This window comes from Phymastichus coffea, unplaced genomic scaffold (genome assembly GCF_024137745.1).
Source record: "Phymastichus coffea isolate CEN01 unplaced genomic scaffold, Cenicafe_Pcof_1.1 PCOF00147, whole genome shotgun sequence".
NCBI lineage: Eukaryota > Metazoa > Arthropoda > Insecta > Hymenoptera > Eulophidae > Phymastichus > Phymastichus coffea.
In genome coordinates this window covers 306,502-325,127 of record NW_026706958.1, presented here as the reverse complement: position 1 = coordinate 325,127, position 18,626 = coordinate 306,502, and the positions used below count along the sequence as shown (strand labels likewise).

Genomic DNA, 18,626 nt, shown 5'->3' with positions numbered 1-18,626 from the left:
CTTCTTTAAGAGCGGTAAAATTCAAACTTGGTAAAAGCAAAGGTTATCGTTAACTTTAGTGAGTTTTCTGTCCAGTTGGAAATGAGAAAGAGGTGTTTGCGCAAAAAAAAGTCGGTGACGATTTTGCATTCCCTCTCCGGGAGCCCAAACACGTGGGAATGTCATCATCCTCGTGTACCCACGCTTTTTGCGCTCGACCATTTGTTATTCGTCAAATCGATTGGCCCCGACACAACAATAACATTTCTGCACCACGCGCGCTTCATAACGACTCGTTTGTCGAAAAATGCTCTCAGCGTAAATTATTTACTCCGTGCACTCGAAACATCCGGTTACACGCAGTATAACGCCAAAAAAAGGAAAAAAAAGTCATCCACCTCGTAAATAAGTCGCCGGCAGCTATACAGCAAGAGAGAAAGAAAGAGAGAGAGAGAGTCGCAGAGAGGGAGTCTGCGCGTGCGGCTGCCGGCCAGATGGTGTATAGTATGCCGGCTACACATCTCGCGCCGTAGTCAGTCGCTGTTACGACGCGGCGTCGCACGCAAGCACTCGCCCGCCCACGCTCTGCTTTTCAGTTAAATTACTTTGAGAACTCTGGCCCAAAGAAGAAACATCAACGGAGCGGCCGATCGGAGACAATTGTTAGTTGAGGCAAAATACATCAGTTTGAACACAAGTGCGCCGTTGCTCTTTTCCGCTGGTGTTGGTACGAGTATAAAGAAAAGTACACGCGAGCGATCGTATATTTTTGGCTCAGCCTGCGCCGGAAGTTTATTTTCGTCGTCGCAGCCAGCAGCAGCAGCAGCCGAAAGTTTCTCTCTCTAGTGAACTTACGAGTGCTGGAAATTCTCTTGTGCGCGCGCAAGAAGCTTATTTATTTATCCGTGCAGGCTCATACCCACTGCCTTCCTTCCGCTTTTTTCTTTCACTTTCCAGTAACCACGTCCAAACTTGTGACGAAGCCCACTGAATTTTTAATCAGGCCGGCTTTCATTATTTGAAGCTCGAGGCAGCGCGAGCGAGCATAAATTTTCGCGCGTCGTTTTGGCGTTCAAGCCCTCATGAATATGGTACATCGTCTGACGCGAGAAGGATAAGAGGAAGAAATGGGACACTTGCATGGGACCGAGAGCTGATAATATCGCTGGCTCCGAGGCAGAGAAAAGGAGAACAACAAAACTATCGCGCGACGCGTCGAGTAGGCTTTGCACGATGGCAGGCCTGTATATCGTCTGGGTGGCACTGTCCACGCTAGCATCGATACTCGCTTGCGCTGGATTTTATCTGCCTTATTGGATTCAGGTGAGAAGTTTGGATGTTGTTGACATCGTACTTTCTTCTTTTTAACAGTATTATTAACTAAGAAAACAATTCAGATACAATTTTAGGAGGAAACAGCCGTAAATAATTCATTAGCAGATATTAAATGTATTCTTTAATCGAAAGCGAACGTAATCGGTTTTGGTAATTATTAGTTTTTAGAAATGACTTAAGATACTTGTACTTCACTAAAAATAGTCAACTTTATTATATTAAATATTGCATTTTCAACAATCTTCCGTTACACTAGTACATTGGTATGTTAAAAAAAATTTTCTTAAATATCTCATATTTTAAATTAAGAAGAATTTAAGAATTGAACTGATTTTTTGAATCACATCACGCTAATTTTGATAGAACAAAATTCATCAAAATGTAAAATTACTTAATTGCGAAATGCAATACATTAATATATGGAAATAATATGCTTATTCTGAGGCGTATGTACTTGTCAACGAGTCCGCTTACATGATATTTCACGATTATCTTTGTACATGTCATTTATGATTTATTGTGATTTTTATGGATTTCTGCTTACCACAAATAAAATTATTTATACTCGTACAGTATCCAAAGTTTTATCTATTAAAAAAGAACAGTTTTATTGTAGTATTAAGAGTTAATTGACTAATACCCATATTTTATAAATATATAAGCTAATTTCATATCAAGAAGTTCCGATTTTGTTCGAAAACCGATTAAAAATAATTCAGTGTAATTGCCACGAAGGTGTCGTATCGAAACTTCAAGAAAAAATGAAACAAAGAAGAAGTCTATCCATTTTTATCGCTCGTCTTCGATAATACCTAATCAAACGTGAAAAATCCTCGAAATTTCCGTGAAAGCATTGAGAAAGAAAGAGTGTCCTATTAGATTTCTCTCGATGTTTCCGCTCGAGCTTTCTTTCTCCAGAGCACACTGCGAAAAGTTCGTCTCGACTTATTATACGCGGTAATGGCTGTTCACGCCGGACGCAGCTTCTCTTTCGCTGTTTTATCCTCTCCGCCCTTCTTTTACTCCCTTGCTCTCACTCTCTTCTAGTAAAGAGAGAGACAGAGAGAAAGCCATTTTTTCGATGACCCCTTGTATAACGGCAACTCGTTTTATTTTACCGCGTTGCTTTCGCGCACTATACCCCCCGGATATTTTCAAGAAAGTTTCTTTTTTATACTTTGCCCCGCTGACGTCGTTATCCCGAAGACAACGGACAATAAACAGAAAATTAACGAGCTGTGTGTTTATGCTCTAGGAATGTTACTTTGATAATACCTTCGCGTACATTTTTCGCTTGACTACTGCTTCTCTAGAAATTTTCTACCACTATTTTGACCTTTAATTTTTGTTCAATTTTTCTACGTTAAATACCAAATGAAACTTCACGCTCATTCCGCGCAAATGAATTATCGTTGAGTTATCGATGTTGCGCGTTGTGTGTCGGCATATCAAGTCGAATTTTTACAAAACCAGCTTTGCATAGTATCCCAATTCCATTTGGATTTAGCTTATACTTAGTTTGATATTTCTTTTTCCAAGGTATAAATAAACCTAAAATTACTTCAATCTTTTTCAAATAAGAAAGAAACATCGATTTTCGCTTATATTCGACACACACATATATCTGATAGTAAGCAGGGCAACAGCTCCTTTTCCATCCCGCAAGCAGTGCCAATTTCAAGTTACCTCGCGCTATTGAAACATGAGAAAGAGACAGCCGCTGCGCTCGCGAGAAATTCATTTTAGCAAAGTACACATGCAACATGCGCGCGTTTCCGGGCGATACTCGAGTTGCTGTATAGTTGCTCTGTGCTTAGAATTTCTGTGAAGCTAGGATGTGCGTAAAATAAAAATAAATAAGGGAAGCAAAAGGAGTTAAAAAACAAAGCTGCAAGTACGAGCGAGGGCAATCAGCCACTGGCACCATCTGCGCAAGTGTAACGAGTCGACATTTTGTACGACCTCGCTATACGTAAGCGAAAAAGAAGGTTACGCGTTCCGCAAGTGATACCGAGTTGGCCCCGACTCATTTTCCTGCAAAATACTGACGACTGGCTTGTTGGTGGGCTGGCTTTATTTTTAATTAGTCGCTTGATACTTTTTCTACATAAACTTATTCCTTTCGCTCGTGAACCGACATTTTATGTCTGCCGGATACAGTTTAACTGATAATTTCACTCGATTTCATGATAATTTCCTTTGCTAATTTATATGTGTATATATATATCTGCATAATTAATACTTCCGATGATGCTCCAGCTGTTTGTTCGTATACAATACAACTGATTGCTTGTAAAATGATAATAGCCCAGATTTTTCTTTTAATTTTCAATCGAATTACCATATGAAACAATACAAGCTATCGTCAAAAGGAATAAAGCCTCAGCCATTCCAATAATCAACAAAAAGGTTGCATTTGTCGTTCATTAATTTATTCCCGCATTACTGGCTGAAAAAGAGTTTATACACATGTACGAGGGTTGCCTAATGACGAAAACGAAAGATCAATCAAATAAAGTAATTGAAATTGAAATGAGAGCTTTCAATGTCGTCGAGTTTGCTTTGAACAGTTGACCTGTCGTGTATATAGCTGTTTCCAAATGTCATTCAAAGCGATAAGATCAGATTAATAGGATTATTAGTTAAATGTTGCAATCAGCTGACGCTCCCACTTGTATTTTGAGTGATGTCCATCGATCAAAGGAACCCATGCGTACGCTGTAGTAACGCGTTGCAAAAAAAATATCGCGAGAAGGTTTATACGCGGAAAGGAGTGAATTCAAAATTGGGATGAGAGAGAGCAAGGGGATCGTCAAGTGAGAGATTTACAAGTGAAATTTTGCAGTGAGTCGCGTTAACTGGCTCGATAAAGCGAATGAAAAAGATGCTTTTTAATTGCCTCGTAAAAGTGATTCACGGCTTCACGGAAAACGATTGCTGTTAAAGTCAGAACCGGTAGTCAAGAAAGCATCTCTCTCTCTCTCTCTCTGTGAGAGTATATAAGAGTGACTGGTAGATCGATATTTGACGACACCTTGCGGGAATTATAACGCTCGCTCGATATTTTCAATTGCGTGCCAGTATGCGTTTAGTTCGACTAAGTTTGCCGACGCGCATCGACTTCCGTAAATCACGTGGATTCGGTTTGAGAAGAAAGCGAATTATTTTTCCTCGCGAATGGTCAGGAATTATCCAACCGTGTGATATTATGCAAAGGATCTAGGTGGCGCGTCGTGTAATAATTAATCGCGTTCCTCGCCTCACGCTCAGTGCAGAACTGCGCGAGAGTTTAAAGGCTCTGCTTGCAGCCACCTGCGCGGTACACGCGACGACTCTTTTTGAGGCATAGCTTTTGCCCGCTTAGGTGCGAGCACGACTGTCTCGAGGAGTTAGTTTGTTAGGGTGATTAGCTGCTGCATTATTCATCTCGTGACATGTCCGCTCTCTCTCGCTGTAGCTTTCTCCAAGTACTTTTACAAGTACGCTACTTTGAATATACTGGTAATTTTTTCGATAATGGAATTGTTAGGGAGATACCAATGACTATTACTGTATATCAATTTTGAAATAATTTGTTTTACACTGAGAAACGGATGAATGCTTTCCGAGTAGCTGGAATAGTAGGGACTGTGTATTCCTGCAAATTATCCGAAACGGGTACGTATACACGGCGACCCCTATACAAGCGTGTGCATTCCGAGCAAAGGGTATATCGTATATTCGTACTTTGATGGCTAATCATCAGACGCATCCTCTGAAAGTCAAGTCGGGTAAGTGTATACACGTCAGCACGTGCACGTACACAAAGAAACACCAGAGACAACATTACTATGCTTAATTAATAGACTCCATGCGATGTTAATGGAAACTCTAATCTGTAACTATTTAACGGTCTACCGGAATCTCGCTTTAGAGATTCGTAACGAAAAACAAAACTTTATTCTCTCTTGCTTCTTTATAATGATTTAGAACGGAAACAAAATTTGAATCACAAACATACGTTAGAGAGAAAGAAATTTTAGAAAGTTTGTTTCATTCAAATTTATTTATAGTTTTTCATTGGGAAAACAGTTTAAACGTTCGAGATCCAACTCGGATACTCGCAAGCGATAACAATAGTCAAATAAATATTGACTGTAAGAGAACTCAAACGCCAATCCTATCATTCGAACGAATTGAATTCCCTCCCTCCTCCCTTTCTCTCTCTCTCAGTTTCTTTTGTGCGAGTACACGTCAAGGTAGATAGAGAGAAATGAGATGAGTTCTCTTTAAGCAGGGCTTGCGCGTGGAAGACGACGGTTTGCGAGGTAGAGAGAGGGAGAGGGAGAGAGAGAGAGAGAAAAAGAAGAAGATGACGACGCTGTTGTTACTGCTGCCAGCAGAACGAGCTAAAGCCAGGACACAATGCCTCGAACAATGTCGTCCCCGAGAGCGTCGACCTTAATACGACGTGAGAGCAGCAGTAGCTAGCAGCAGCCTCTGGAATACGCGCGGAGAGAGATCCGCCTGGTCGTTCTCCACTGAGTTTCTCAATTAGCTGTAAATATGAGTTTTCTTCGGCAGAAACACCACTTTTGGCTGCTCTTAAGCTCCACGTATATACACGCGCGAATAGATTTAGTTTTGTCTTCGGGTGGATCTTTTGCGGGTATGCGAGATTTTTGGCCGATGTTTGCGGCTAATGGAATTGCAATGCTAGTGGACATTTTACGGCGTTTCTTTGTCGGCGAATTATAAAAGTTTTCCTCTGGTGGATCTGTTTATTTTTTCTGCATCCTCGTAACCTTGGAACATGGCTGTCTAATTCATACTTTCGATAAATTTCTTTTTTTAGATATCGTCTAGTTTGTTCTCTAAATTTAAAAAGATTATTTTTCAGAACATCAAAATTTCGTAAAACGTAAATTTCAAGGAAGAAAAAAAAACAGCATCAAAGTTCATTCATATATCAGCTGTAATGAGTTGAACATTCAGTTAATTAAATTCAGTGCCGGCGAGTTTGTAGGTTAATGTTCACTTCGAAAGTTGGAATGCAAACAGCTCACTTTGGAAATTAAAGTGGACGTGACGCTTTCGTTCAATGCCTGGCTGTATATACGCGAATCCAAAGCGCTTCTCAACGGCTTTTTATGAGTACTGGATTTAAGCCAAATGCGATAGGTACAGTCCTTTGCCACCCATTCTTTCCGTGCAATTGCAAAGTAGACTAAGATTCTCCTCCGAAAGAAAGTTTTCAGTTGTCATAACGTCTAGTTACTACCATTGATTGTCATGGCAATAAAAAAAATGAACTAATTGCGATTCTTTTCAAACTCAGCGGTGATAATAGCTTCAAGATAAAAATTTTGTTGAATATGGGAAACGTAATACAAATTAAGTGAAAATATGCTTGAAGCTGACGTTTCAACTAAAATTATCGAGTGAAAATCCGTCGGGTGTGAAACTCGGGAAGTCCACTTGGTAAAGTAATTAAATTTCGCGAGCCCAGCATGTTGGGTAGTATTTGTAGTCTACGCTAAAATTGTTATTACTGCAAATATTTGGGTACCCAGCGTATGAACGACCGCGTATGCAGCTGTATTCGTTTGGCTGGTCGAATCAAAATACGGTATAAACTCACTCTATTTACTGCTGCGTCGTGTCATAACATTCTTGAAATAGCTGTATGTTGAAGCAAAGTTTCAATTCCCATTTTTTTTCTAATGGTAAACTCCAAACAAGCTACAAATTAACATCTGACGACCAAGAGAAAATCATATAATTTTTATTTCCACCTGTTCACAATGATTGATTACGATGCTCCTATTATCTTTCAACTAGTCTTTAACTTTGAGCGCGAATAGAAATTCACATCAATTTGAAATGTAATGCTGTTATTTAAATGAGGCGCGAATGTACAATGATATTCGATTCTCTTTATACTGTAAAATTAATCATCCAAATGTGAATATCCATTTACCAAATACACGCGCACAAATCGATCGAGTTTTCCTATAGTATCATTTCCAGAGCTCTCGTCGCAATTACCAATTGCAATAGTACGGAAACCGATGTGAAGTGTAAGGTTACATACACGATGAATCGCTACATAGCCCATAGGCAAAGATCTGGTTAGAATTTCGGTCGTATGAATATAACATGAAATCCCTTCCCACGGCCATTGAATGATATTTTCGTCGGTCGGATGCTGCGAGATATAAGTGAACATAACGAGCGATAGGATCGTAAACGCCCGGGAAGCTTGCGTGCATGTGTCGCGCATCGTTAATAAGTACATATTAATGCTCATATATGCTCGGGGGGAATATTTGAATTTGGGCGCAAATCTACGGGCATATTATATGCGGCAAGCTCACGAAGGCATAAATTAAAGTTATTTGTATGTGTCTGCGTGAAATTAACGCGGCGCTGTATGGTTAACGAGCGTTTCATGCTTATTAGGCGTATTTTTGCTTGGCGGTCGCAGGAAGAAAGACGCTAATTGTGCGTGGCCTATTTTTTTAGTGGTTTTGGGCACACGTTGCTTGCAAATTTTAGTTTTGAAACACCTCCGTTGTTCCGTAGCAGTATATTTTTTTATCTTACTTTTTCAAAAACACCAATCAGAATTTCTCCACGGCAAATGCTTCACATTCTGAAGAGATGTAAAAGGAGCCCACAAACTTTTTATGCATAATCAAGTTTATTCAAATCCACTCATTCGTGAATAAAGCCCTTAGTATGCTTGTACGTTTGTACAACTACTAAAAATAGAAGTAACGAGGATAAAACGAGTCAATTTATAAAGAAAAGAATAACTAAACGAATAATCATTTCTACGCAAAATATGTTAACTCGCGTATCTCTTGAATTCTTCCACGGCTCTTGCTAACCCCGATGCATCTCTTGCATACGGTTTTTTGCTCGGAGCTCCATAGCTTTACCATACAAAAGCACTTAGTTAAATGGCACAGGACGAGGATGAGAAGAAAGTGAGTAGCGCAAGAGTTCGGGAGGGAGATAAAAAGAGAAAAGTTGAGAGGAAGAGAAGTGAGAGAAAGAGTGGAACCCGTTAACTTTTCAACTCAAGGGGAATTGCTAATTGAATCCCTAGAAAGGCTGCTACATGAATCATTCCGTTTTCCAAGACTGCCAAAGTAAAAAAGTTAACGTTGCATGGATAATGTTACACAAGTCGGTAATGAGTAGGTGAGGATCGATAAGGTGTTTTTATATTCCCTTTGATGTCGGGTGAATTTCCTCGGGAAAAAAAAGTTGCCGGAAACTTTAATAATGTATTGATATTGGATCTTTCTGCACAACTTCAATGCATATTAATATGATTCGTAAAAAAGCGACGACACGAATATATGACTATTGAAATATAGAAATATAGAAATTTCTTTTGAAGCATTTTTATTAAAATAAAAATAAGTTTGTTATATTCTTGTATCGCACATATCTTTTTTGCTTACCTAAAAAGATTTAGTTTTTATATTTTATTCATTTTTCATTTTTGCAATATTAATTGCCATAACTTTTAACGAGTAAAAAACCAAACAGTTGCTAATAATACTCATAGCAACATTGTACGAATGCAAACTTTAAGGTGTCTCGCCCGCAGAGCCGAAGAAGCGTGATAGCCGACCGGGTCGACCGAACGGCAATGGAGACAATCGAGGGAGTGCTCCGTTACTATTAAAAAATTATGTAAAAGAACGAATTTCTTATGAATTATAGAGTTACCACTCATGCGTGCGCTCTAGAAAATTATTAATAAGTATCATGTGTATATAGAAAAGAAATATAGCCAAAGTACGGTTACAAAGTAAAGTGGTAGAACTCCTGCTATTTCCTTAAATGCTGTATGAAAGACAGGAAGGAAGCTAGATTTCGAAAAAAGTTTGGTCTAATTATTTTTGCAAAGCTATACGTGGAAAGTTTGGTACAGGTATGAGTGCATACCATCTGGCTGCGCGCAAGCTTATCCTTATAATGATTCAGCGTCAGTGAATTTTCTCGTGCGATAGATGTTCCAAACACATTTGCATATTCCATTAGTTGAGCTTTAAATGAAAAGAAAAAACACGCGCGTGCGTGTGTTGCAGGGTAAGCTGTTAGGTAAAGCGGATGCCTACTTCAGTTCGTTTCGCCGCTGCAATTACCCGAGAATCCGGCCACCCCGCAACGCCCCGGAGATCGTCTACGAGTGTGCAAGATACTCGAGGTAAGTTCTCGTTTTTTTTTCTGTTTTCTTTTTCCTCCTCTTTTCGTTTTTATCGTTCTTTCTCTCTCTCTCTCTCTCTCTCTCTCTCTCTCTCTCTCTCTCTCTCTCTCTCTCTCTCTCTCTCTCTCTCTCTCTCTCTCTCACTCTCTCTCTCTCTCTCTCTTTTTCAAATGCCAACTGGCGGCGCGTCCGCAGGCCGGCAAAATGGATTTTGCCGCGCGGATTGCGCGCTAATGAAAATACGCCGAGCCATAATTTAGTACCGAGGCGGAGCTCGTTGCTGCTGGCGCTCGTGCTGCTGCTCAGATACTGAATTTCTTTCTTTTTTTCGCACCGTAAAATTTCAAGTTATTATAGGCCAAATATGATTACGCGTGGACGAGAAAATCGCGTCTGTTGCTCTTTACAACCATAATTTTACTCGATCTTGTGGGAAGCGCGCAAATGTAATTATTTGATATCGTTTTGATCCGCTTCCTCTTTATTATCCTCGCGGTCAACCATATGCGGCAAAGAATAAACCCATTCGCCGTGAATAACGTTGTTTTTTTTTTCTTTAGTAAAAAAGCAAACTTGCGTGTTTCGATAACGAAAGAAAGAAGCGACAATGTGCTTACCCGCGAGATTTGTTTTGAAACAGGCGTGTCGTGAATCCTGATCTAGGATTTTTCATCCGATTACTCCTCAGTCCACAAATCCAATGCGCTGTAGAGTAACGAACGCGTTATCGTTAAACGAAAACAACTCCGCATTTAAATACGCTTGAGCGAGTCACGGCAGCAGTGGTAGCCAGCCAAAATCGAAATCCTCTGCTGTCGATTTTATCGGTGCCTCGGGGTGTGGGCGGAAAAAAAAGCAAAAAAATCTCGGTCAACCGTTGAAAAACGAGAAAACGCCTCGTCGCGCGTAAATCGCACGCACCGCGTGTGTTGGGTACTGCATTTGCGGCAACGTGGCGTTCGCATTAGTCACCTGTGCAACTCGCTCGACTGAGCTCCAACGGGAGCATTCGCTTCTTCGTGAGAAATAGTCTGCGCGTGAGATATTGATTAGAAATTTTACTTATAAATGGATTCAAGGAATTGATTTTAACTGAAGTTAAAAGTAGTATGGGAAGGAGGTAATATTTCACAATTTTATCGGTGATCTTGTACCATTTTGAAATCTTATTTTTTGATAAAATATTGTTGGTATTTTCGGATTGGAGCAAATATAGATAAACCGATATTCAGCGCAATTCCAACATGTGCCGGTTATAATTTTGTTGTTTTTGTCACATATCTATGTGTATTTCAAAAATATCAGCAATAGTAAAATAAAAGTTAAAGAAGTTATTTATGTGAACCAACACGTTTTATTTTCCGATAATTTAGAGTTACTGGAAAAGATTTTTCAAACTCCATCACAAAATATCTGTCCATGTATTTATTTGTTTTACTTAAAAATTATCAAACTGCAAAGTAAAATGACGATTACAACTTCCTTCGTGAAGAAGTTTTGAAAGTCTATTGAAATTTCTAAGTGAAAGAGGATTGTAAACTTCTCGAAAATCTATAAATGTTCAATAACTTCGGTTCTTCGCAATGTAAATATTGTTTGAGTTTGTAACTGTCTTTAATTACAATATAAAAGTTGATATTATGCGTTGCATATAATTTTCAAACGCAAAGCTATTCAGTAACAGCTGGGTCATTCATTATAATGTATCATTTATTATAATGGATCAACAAAATATTCGTTATAATGTTCAACTGTATTATCTAATTCTTTGATTATAGCGGTTCAACTGTGGACGTCTCCATGCTAACACGGTGCAATTTTTCATCGAATTCTATTAGCAAGCGAAACGAAAAAAAATGTACGCTTCGTTCGTACAGAGGTGTGACCCGACCAACCAGCTTTTGAAATCCAGCGCGTCAATTAAAGCTAGACGTACCGTAAAAACTGCGGTACGCGAGAAAAAAAATTTTTTTCTATACCGTCTCTCGCCCAGTGGGAATAAAAACGTTGCGGACACGCGAGTAGGCGGTGACGCGCCACTGAAAATACGAGAGTGTGAGTCCCGAATAACAAACACGTGAACATGGCTTCAGACGTTTCTCTCTCTCTCTCTCTCTCTCTCTCTCTCTCTCTCTCTCTCTCTCTCTTTCTACCTAGCGCGCAGCTGCTCCGAGGTCTTGTTTCCGTATTTTTCGATTTGGTGTTGTGTTCTGGACAAGCCAGCGAAGAGCCTCTATATGAGGTTGACAATCCTATTGACCCTTGTATTGTGTCATGGCTCTCCTTTATTCCGTGGAATTTTATCGCTGTGTGCGAGATTTTTGGATTTTATTTTTTCATGGGATGATTGGAAACAAGATTTTATTAATTTAAGGATAGTCGTAGTTTGATCTAGCGAAAAATTGATAGTCCGATTTTTATTAGTATTTAAATATATATAAAATCTTTTTCACAAGAAAAATATATTTTTCACACAAATAAAATAACATTTTAGAATACAAACTCTAATAAGCGTAGAAACACTTTACAGAATAAGAAATACGAAATTGTAACAAAGAACAAATGAAATGACAATCTCAACAACTCTTCAAAGCTGATCTTTTCCCCCATTACGAAATGAACCATGTCGTTTTGCTAGTCTGACAGAGCGATTTGCCCCATCATAGAATCTGTCGCGGGCACGCACAGGCGCGCGCAAGAAAATTTCACGAGCGAGCAGTAGTAACAGCAGTGGCAGCAGCGCGCACGTCTCGAGAATAATTGGAATCGGCAGTCGCGTTAAAGTCACGTTTGAGAGTCAATGTCTGACGTTGCAGCTTCTGGGACATCCCAAGTCCGTGGTGGCAGGCGAGTACTGTGACGATGAGCTTTGGCTTGGCCTTTGCGGTCATCGGTACCCTTACCCTCCTTGCCGCTGCAGTTTCCTTTTTGCCGCACGTACTCAAGAGCCCAAGGCACACCCGGCTACTTGGATCACTTCAACTCGTCGCAGGTTGGTTCATTGCTTTTTTTTATTTGCTTACTCCTACCTACATCATTAAGAAAAAAGATAGATATATACGTTATCGGTATCCCTTTTTCTTTGAGACACTTTGACCATCGTTCCGACGTCATATTTTTCACATTTCTAATATTGCTTTTTTGTAATCAATCAGTGGATTATAATATTTGATTTGGAAGTAATTAGAATAATAGAAAAGTTATTTCATGAGTTAGTCTCGTATACTGGATCCGCATTCAAAAGAAAATGAAAAGAAGAAATTTCGATCGGAAACTTTATACATCTTATCGATAAATTCATCAGAGGTTCACCTCAGAAATATCCCTGAAGAAAGAAAACTTCTGAAATCTATCTGAGCCATTGCACAGTCAATTCTATTACTCGGTGAAACGTTTCAATTTTGATACACGCGAACGCAGCAGCACTCGAACGATCAAGAAGAAAAAAGGGGTTGGGTGTGCTTTAAAAGCAAGGCGTTGGAGCTATAATATACTTTCGCCATCGGTTTCAACGAGTGAGCTTTAAGGTGGAAAAAAGGAGATCGCGCGGGCAAAAGAAAAATCTGGGCTCCTTCGACCGCGAGTCGAGAGAGGAGCTACACTTCGGGAAATTCGATCGAGGGTCGCCTTTTTTTCAGGTTCACTCGCGGCAAGGGATTTAGTCTTCGGTCTCTGCCGCTGCTACCTTTATTCTGCGCTTTGACCTTTGATGCCAAGATCGTCGTCGACGTCGTCTCTCTGTATTTCCGGTTTATTTTTCTTTGCCACCGTCCTCGCGCGATGCTCTTTTGCACTCGGATGCAAATCGCCACTCGACTCTCTGCTGGCTTTGCAACAAGACTGTTTTCTTTCTTTTGCTCTTCCCTGATGAAAGCCAACAAGAAGCAGCTAAGAGTTCGCTGTTTGTTGCTAATGGACGGATGGTTTTTGTTACACTGCGCTTTCGTTGAATACGCATTCTGAACGAGTATCACTTTACCCGAGTTCTTTCTCTTATTTTAAAAACTTCGTCTTTTCAAAAGAAATTAATTGTACTTTGCAAGTGGCCGTTTGTACGTTGTATCGTGACAACTCTACGAATAATATTACCTGCTTTTTTTGGAAACATTTCGTGATAATATCGTATTTGTTTTTCGTAATGCGAAGTTATCATCAAAATAATCAAATTATTTGTATCGAAAAACAATCCGTTACGGACATTTTATACTGAAATATCAGTCAATATCTGCTGATAATTCAATCAGAATAACTCATGCATTGACAGTGAATTTAATATTGAATACCGACATACTTAGTATTAAAAATACATAAAAAATAATTGGAATTATCCATAATAATTGAATCTGTCAGATTACATATACAATACCCGAAATTCTCAGTATCCGTCAAATAAATTGATCGTATTATTTTTTTCTGTCCACAGCAACGATGATATGCGGAGGTCTGATAATGTATCCCGTCGGCTGGGATAACCGAGAGGTACGAGAATCCTGCGGCAAGGGAGCCAATGTCTACAATTTAGGTATGAGAGCTATTTTCGCACAACCCTATCACACTCAGAACACCCTTGAGTTATAACGCGCGCTTGTTCAGTTTTATACCAAATTCGATGATTTAGTTTGTTTACGTTCTCTCTTTGCTTTTTTTCATATGCTATGACTGATTTAATGGGCGGGTTCTCTGTAAAATGCTATAGTTACGCCTCGCTTGCACTGCAAATGCATTTGAGCTCGATAAATTAGGGGATACACGCACCGGAATAGAACGGGCGTTGAGATTATATTCGCTCGTGCCAGCAGGAAATACGAATTTATGTGACGATGATTGCCCGGATTTATTGATGTTATCAATTGATTGTTTGAAGTTTGATCTACGACTCGAAATTTTACGGATGAAATACGTAGCTACGCTTGGACACGGACGTAGTATGATTTTCTCGCGTGAAATTGATATACAAAAGATAAAACTAACCAGCGTTACGATATGAGAACGTGGATTTTACGGATTCAGTAGAGAGCAAGATTGCGCTACTAGAGATTTCGCTTCTCCCTCTACGTGACGACCCGCATTTTGGTCGGACCTTCTCTAAACGTTCTACGATCGTCCGTGTAATGACGCAGTTTGATTCCGTCCCTCTGTGTAAACTAACGTCAAGTCCAACGGGTCTAAAAGAAAAAATAAAAGTGCGTGGCTGGACGTGCCGGAAGAGAAGGAGAGATAAAAATAGAACGTCAACAGTGAAATGCTCTCTTGTCCATTGGAATATTTATAGAGAAATTTAAGGTTATCGCTGGCTTCGAAACGAGCAAAGTGTCCACGTCTGCAGCTGACTCTTTTCTGTGACACAAACTTCATTCGGCTGTCGTTCGCTTCTTTTCCTTTCTTTCATTGAGAAAAATGTAGCGCGTTTTCATTTTTCAGCAAGTTGTTTGTTTCCACCGAAGTTATTATCTTCCGTGATTGCCCAGTACAATGTCACTGAGATCAACTCTAGTAAATCGTGGCTTAATTGGATACACCAACTGTAAGAAACGATGATAATTATCCCGTTGAAACACATACCACGTAGCTTCATAGAAACAATCTCTCTTTCAGGAAGCTCAATAAGTAGAACGTAGATTACACTGGAAACGTTAAATAGCTCTATTTGGTCCAACGTTTCCTCCTACACACATAAGAGAATCATTTCTCCGACAACTCGAGGGGAAAAATAAACAGTGCAAAGGCGGAAAAACGATCCGAATTATCCCTTCTTCTCCTAGCCGTCGTCTTATACGTCCGTGATGTGTCTCTGCCACGAGGCGAATAAGGGGGAGATAAGCGCTTACGAAGAAGAGAAAAAACCACGCGCCACGGTTCCCTTTCAATCTTTCCTCAGAGAATCTCGGCATTTAAATATTTCAGTAAGCACACACCCTACAGCCGCCCGCTTGCACGCTGCTGGATATTTATATCCTTTTCGACTATTCGATAACGCTTCACGTTTATCTCCGGGACTTGTGTTTATTTTGTGTCTCTCTCTCTCTCTCTCTCTCTCTCTCTCTCTCTCTCGCTATTTCGCAGAGATTTAGCGCGATACTTACTATTTATTCGACGATTTATCGTGATACTATGGGATTTAATCGGTTAGAAATTATAAACGCTTTACGGAGTGTGTCATTTATTTCTTGGAAGTGGAATTAATTTGGGAGTCGGAATTCATTGTTTGATTACTTGAATAATCGCTTTACCTCTAACAAGATTGGCAGTAATTTATCATTTTTATACATGTGTGAAGTGAAAAAATCGTAGTAATTGATAACAAAAATCGATAAAAAATTGCGTTGCCTTGATGTTTCAGGGAGGTGTTCGGTATCTTGGTCGAGCTACCTACTGATAAGTTCGATAGCTTTGCTGCTACTGTGTTTCGGCTTGAGTTTATGTGCAGCACGACACAAGCCAAATCCCGAGGACCCGCTGCGCATCTGACACTTAAGAAAGTCGATTGACGCTTACTCGGCGAAGCATCAGGAAGCTTCGGCAACAAAGCTGTCCATCGTCACGGTTTGTTGATCGCGATTCCTTCGGCGCCTTTTACGGCTGCCGATATTCGTTCTTCGTCTCTTCTGCAACGCTCGCAGGTGAGCGAATAACCTACAACCCCGTAACCCTGTACATACATTGTTATAAAAAAATCGCTTTACCGGCGGTCGATAACTCGTATCAAATTACATTGTTATGCTGATCGATCATTATAGCTGTTGACGTGGAAAAATCAAAAGAATTTGATAAAAGTATTACATGTTTGTACATAGAGATTTTCACGATTGTTTTCCGGGAAATTGTTGATGATTTCAAACAGGACTGCATTTTGATGCAGCTGACAATATTAAGATCTGGTGTTCGATACTTATTATGAAGATATAGTTGACTTCGGCAGAATTGAACGTCTTGGCCTTACTTAATTTATATTCGCTATACATGATCTATTTTTTAACATGCTGCTTCGCATCTATGAGTATACCTTATGAATAAAATCAGAATGCCATTTATAGATGTTTTTATATCATCATACTAATCTCGGATTTATCATAAAAGTAACTAAAAAATATACGTAAATTTCCGATCTTTAACAAATAATAGCCAAGCATAGAACAAAATGACAAACGAAAAAAAAACTCACTCTATTGATTTTAAAACTAAATTGGCATAAAATTAATCTCAGGTAAATTTCTCTCTTCCGATCTCTGAAAAATCTCACGAGTCAATTCTCTCGTGGAAAGTGAGGACTCTAGAAAAAATGCGCGATAATCAAGTTGAGGCTTCGCCGCACCACCGGTAAAATCTCGAATGATCGAATGTGTGTGTGAAAATAGGACGACACATGGGTGGCAGCAGTAGTATTGGAACAAAAAGGAAATAAAAGACGAATAGCAAACGAGGTAGATCTCTCTCCCGCTCTCTACTTTAATCGAACCAAGAGCCAAAGACATTAATTTTGTTCCCGAGCTCTCGATTTTTTTTTAGAGCCTCGTTTGCACGTTCGGGAAAAGCTCAGCCGATGCTCAATGAATTTTGCACTGACTCTTCTCTTTGTTTGGTTACTCTGACGCTTTCCGGTGAAAAAAGCTAAAAGTTGAGCGAGGGCAGGTAGCTTTTAACTTTTTTTTTTCATCTGTCGAAGCTTGTTCGTTCTATTTCTAGAAGTGACTTTTTTACCAGATGTATTCCTTGAATGAGGTAACTCGATTTATTTCTGAAGTAATTACTTTTCTTCGTTTCATTATGAAAGTTTTCAACTACCGAAAAAGTTTATCATCTTTTGGTTAATACTTTACAGAAATATTTGTCTTTAGCAAAAGCAGCCAAATACAGTTTCATATACTATTTATCGTACCAAATGATGCGTTTCATTCATAAATTTCGATTAGTTAAAAGTGCGATTGCCTTGAATAATGTATGTTCAAACCATAACGTATCTAGTAGCATTGTACGAGCAGCAAATAACGTTTGCGCTCAGTAGCCAAATGTACTCTAACAAATACACACTTCCTATTAATTGATATATATAATCAAAGAGATTGCTGAATACCCATTCTAGAAAGTAAATTTACTCGTACTATCGTATTTTGAACCACAATGATTCAAACTGAACTGACGAGTACAAGCTTCTCTGGTACCTATTCAATAACAAATTTGCTCAAAAGTACATATTATTTAAATGCTTTTGAATTTTATTTTTAATTCATTAATTAATTAAAAACGAAAGGTTTGATACTAAATATCATATTTATGTTAATGATTTGTGCAATTGATTTTGAACTATCATTATTAACATTGTTAAAATGATAAAATTACATTGTAATATTCTAAGTTGTTTGAAAACAGATGTTCTTTTTATTTTTTATAAAAAAATTATATTTTAGGTACGTAACTTTCTTCACAAACAATTTCTATCTGATGTTTTACGATAAGATTACTTTCAAAGAATAACTATAATCTTATTATTCTAACAAAATTATTATTATAATACTCTGAACATACAATCTGACAAACAGAATCTTTTCAACATTCCTCTGAAGTCCATTAGCAATTTCCTTCTAGGAAGTTTTCTTGAAATGATCTCTTTGAAAATGTCTCAGATTTTGAAACTTAGTGGTGATATCTTTATTTTAACGACTTCATTGTAGACGACTCTGATGGTTATTATATAATAGGATGAGTTGGTAGTTGAGGATGATAAACAAATATCAATCACTATAAAAATAAGAATACCACGGAAATTCGCAATTTTTTTCGCGACCTGGCGCTGGCGTAGACCGAATCGAAATTCGTACTATTCGCAACAAAAAAGCCGAAAATGTTAACAAGTAAAAAAAGTCGTCTAAATCGACGGGAGAATGAAATAGGGCCGACCGGCGAAGCGATTTTTCTCGACGTTCACGAAGGGTTTAATAAATCCCCGCAAGCACTTACTTGCGCTGGATGACACAAAAGGAAAAAAAGTAGATGGCTGGGAAAGAGCGTGGGAATTGAAAGAACGTTTTGAAAATGAAATGGCAAAAATCGAGCGTTGTTTTAACTCAATTCTTTTCTTCGAGTTGTAATCGGAAGTAGGGCATGTCCG

General features: G+C 39.0%; 1 protein-coding gene across 1 annotated transcript; it reads left to right on the top strand.

Annotated features, from left to right (window-relative positions):
• Positions 1–535: 535 nt before the first annotated feature.
• On the top strand, positions 536–16,755 carry LOC131672291 (LHFPL tetraspan subfamily member 6 protein-like). Its single transcript, XM_058949423.1, has 5 exons — positions 536–1,302; positions 9,402–9,520; positions 12,337–12,512; positions 13,944–14,042; positions 15,861–16,755. The coding sequence occupies exons 1-5, from the start codon at positions 1,120–1,122 to the stop codon at positions 15,986–15,988; spliced, it is 705 nt and encodes a 234-aa protein (XP_058805406.1). The 5' UTR covers positions 536–1,119; the 3' UTR covers positions 15,989–16,755.
• Positions 16,756–18,626: the final 1,871 nt, after the last annotated feature.